Here is a 4,112-nt window from a genome sequence, read left to right on the forward strand (position 1 = left end):
TTGCTTACTTTTGATCTTTAGACTTTGGAGATGCAGCGGATGTTTCGTCTGATAATCGCATTCTTGCTTTTCCTACAGATTCAATCAATGGCTCATCATCAGACGAATCTACTTCTACCACAATGGGACCTAAAAATACATAAATGTTTGCATCAAAATATTCAGGTCCAATCTCAAAGAAGAATTTAATATATGATAATTTTGCATAACAATGCAAAAATAATTACTCATAAATTGTAGAAGACATGACTGAGATTGAGAGATGATTAACTAATGTTTAATTGCTTCTGCAAATGCAGTTAATATGGACACATATGCAAACATATATTGAAATACAATGAATAAATAAATACATATAAAGATATATAAGTATCATTGAAATAACTTCAATGATTCGATGTAAAATAACATTTAAACTAATCAATTATTGGCACTTTCACTATCCTGTTTTTGGCAGTCCTTGTTATTTTATAGAACAATATAAATAAGCAAATAGCTGACTAATATCTAGTGAAATTTTCTCATATATGCATGTGTAATAACACATACAGTGTTACATATGTATACATACATATGCACATATGTGTACGCATGCACACACACGTATTTTATACACTTTATGTAATTTTATCACCTGAAATATTTGCTTTATTTGAAATTTTTTTAGAAATATATTGTAGGAAATTTTAAATGTCGAAAACTGTTTGATTTTAGGTGGAGATATCTCAGAGATATTAAGATCATTTTTATTTATATGTCTTGTAGCACTTGTTAAGACGAGTTCAACGATCTACGAGGTACATGGAAATTACTGAAAGTAACTATTAAAGGTACAAATAATTTGTTTAATAATTTATGCGTCGGTTTGTGCTAGTAATTTCCGTTCTTTATCTTGTCTCGTTCTCGCCCTAAAAACTGTACACCCTGTCACATTTATCTTTTTTTTTAGACTGTAGTAACTACTGAAAATTTATTTATCTTCCTCATATTCTATAAAACATTTAATATTTACTTAGGCCTGGTTACTGCCTGTTTAGTGACCAGATTTACATACATCAAAATGGTTGAATGATTTTCAACTGTGTCCATTTTGAACACCTTCCCAAGAAATGAGAGAAATATCTTGAAACACTTTGTAGAATAGGTCATTGAACTCACTTTAAAAATTATTATCAGGTACTGATAAAAAAAGATAAACATCCATTTAAAAAGATGGAGATGACCTTAATATGTTCTTAGTATGTTCTTGACCACCTAAAATGAAAATCTTTGCATCACATGATAATCCCCACAAAACCATATGCCATTTGTAGGAAAAATGTTTTCATAATTCTAAAAATAGTGATGATATAGGTAATAAAGTTACATGAGATATTCTGTGCATGATATACCAACACAGGAAATAGCATTACTAAATTACTAAATAGCAATATAAAATAAATATTATATAAGATAAACACCTTTTTTAGCCTTGGCAAGTATGTTGAATCCTTTTTTTGGCTGTTCTTCTTTGACAGGTACTTGTTTCTTTAAAGCAGCTTCATCAACACCCATGCAAGCTTTTATAAGTTCTGCAGCATTTTCTGAACATTTTCGTTTTCCTGGTCTTGGTTGTGGATCATCAGCAGTACTAGATGCTACAGAACTTTCACTTTCTTGGCGTTTTCTTTTCCCCACTTTTATTGTCGTATTAGGAGATAATTTAGATACTCCTAATTTAGGACTTGCTTTAGCATATGGCGATATGCTGCGTCTCTCTTCTAATTTATTAGGACCATGAGGACTACTTTTTGGAGTCTTTACAATATCAGGACTGTTTAATTTCTGGGATCTAGTTCTTAAAGACCTTTTCTCATTGGTGTCATTTGGTATTTCTATTAGAAGTTGTTCTAGCAACGACTTTGGTGGTCTTTTAACATAGTCATCTGCATTATTAGAATTCAATCTTTCTACAAATTGGGTTTCATCATTGTCTTCTATACATATAACATCCTGTCGTCCTTCTAATTCTTGTTTTCTCCTACGTTTCCTTTTGACATGTTCAACATCACTGGAATCCACTTCTGGATTTTGTGCTGCTGGGCTTGGAGTCTCATCTCTTTGTAAAACTACCGGATTAGAGTACGTATACAATGGTGGGGTAATTCTAATTGGCTGAGGATCTTCACCAAGGGGTGATTGAATACCTATGTTTATATCACTTGCATCATTTACAATTTTCTTAACCAAATCATCTGCAACTTTTTGAAGATTCATAGAAGGCTCTCTAACAGATATTTGTTGATGGCTTTGTACATTAGATTTTTGGTTTTGATCGGAACATTGTTCTAACTTAATAGGTGTTGCGCTTAAAGAAATGCTAGAGCTTTTCATACTATCTGATCGATCATTTTGCCTTGTATCATCAACTTTTTCACTGACATTAGATTCTACTTTGATTTCAGAACTAAAACTTTGACTACTGGAACATGAGTTGTCTACCACCACATTAGCCTCATTTGTAACTGTAGTATCAAGTTTTTCTGTCTTTACCTTATTATAAGCAACATGATTTTGTATTACAGGCACACCATTATTATTTTGTCCATGAAGTTCATCATTTAATCTAATTGCACTATTACCATCTATGACCGTTTTTACATTGTCTTCAGATGCACTTTCTGGGGCTCTTGACACTTCATGTTTAATATTTGTCTTACCCTGATCATGCTGGTTGATAGAAGCTTCTAATTTAACGCTACAACTGTCTTTTTCAGAAAAGTCATTTGTATTTTGCTGTGCGCATTGCAATAAGTTATCACTATCCACAGTACTGGGTATAGAAGTAGTCACAATAGTCACAGATCCTGTCACTAGAGGGCTGGATACACTTTTATCATTATCAGTCACTTCTAAACTAGGAATCAAGTCACTATGACCACCAGTTCTTTGTGTTGCTGAAGTTGAGTTTTCACTAGATATATTTTTTGTGTCATGTTCACTGGAGTTTGTTATATTACGATTTAAGTGATTTTCAAGATAACTTGCTACAGACACAGGACTTAACCTTTGCGGGCCACTGGACTTTAGAAGTTCCGAATGGGAATTTGAACACATATCACTACTACTAGTTGAGGAAGGCACGTTCTTATTGGTGATTGGTAGGGAAGATTCCCCTTGAACAGCAGTCTTTGCACTGCTTTGTGTTACTGATTCAGTCGCTGGCCTGTGCAAAGGAGATTCCCCTTGATTTGGTGATTTCTCTGATAGAGCATCCATTGACTCAATGCCTGAATCTTCACCACCTCCTCCACTGCTGACTCTTTCTACACTTGCATCTACTCCAATTGCAATTGGAACTGTAGTTTCAAGTAATTTCTGTTTAACCTTTGCTTCTGTTACATTAATCTCTCCAATTGGTAAAGTTGGCTTGTTGGAAGGTACATCAATATTTTGGGATCTGGGAACTTGGTCCACTGAGTTTCCTATTGCTGAAGTTTGTGTAGTTTTCAGTAAACTAATTCTTTGCACATTTTCCACCTTGTTTTCTGTTGTGGATCGATCAGGTTGTTTTATATGATTTTGAATCACTTTCTTATGACCAAAATGTTCTACTTTATTATGTCTATTAATGGTAGCATTTGCATCATTTTTTGAAACCATATGGTGTTTTAATTTCTGACTAATTATCTGACTCTTTGTCACAATATTAGAATTAGTTTTGCAATTATCTGTTTCTGTTTTACTTTTACCAGAAATAATCCTATTTACAGTTGTCTGAGTAATTTTCAAAGAAGTTTCTACATGTGTAGATACTTTGCTTTCAACATTAGTAGATGAATTTGAATCATTTTGAGTGGATATAGTTGGAGGTACTAATCCAGAATTTTCATTCTCAAATGATGAATTATTAGTAGATTTCGTATTTGTATTTATATTCGTACTTGTGTTTGTGTTTGTATTTGTATTTGGAACTGCATTGGCAGGAGAACATTCAGAAGTGGTCTTCTGACTATTAAAATGTGTAGCCTCTGCATCTTGAGATTCTGCAACATATTTTAAAAACTGGTTAATTAAAGGTGCCGAATAAATAATAAAAATTTATATATAAATATTATATATATATTTATAAT

General features: G+C 32.7%; 1 protein-coding gene across 3 annotated transcripts in view; it reads right to left on the minus strand.

The window, feature by feature from the left end:
- The window catches only part of LOC108552415 (uncharacterized), an 11,614-nt gene that overhangs the window by 950 nt on the left and 6,552 nt on the right, over positions 1-4,112 (minus strand). For all 3 annotated transcript variants that reach the window (XM_017906942.1, XM_017906941.1, XM_017906943.1), the window contains exons 8-9: positions 1,461-4,025; positions 9-129 (exon numbers count right to left, since the gene is read on the minus strand). In XM_017906942.1, coding sequence (XP_017762431.1) covers positions 9-129; positions 1,461-4,025 — 2,686 coding nt within the window. The remainder of the gene's footprint in view (positions 1-8; positions 130-1,460; positions 4,026-4,112) is intronic.

Source organism: Eufriesea mexicana, unplaced genomic scaffold (genome assembly GCF_001483705.2).
Source record: "Eufriesea mexicana isolate 0111107269 unplaced genomic scaffold, ASM148370v2 scaffold6562, whole genome shotgun sequence".
NCBI lineage: Eukaryota > Metazoa > Arthropoda > Insecta > Hymenoptera > Apidae > Eufriesea > Eufriesea mexicana.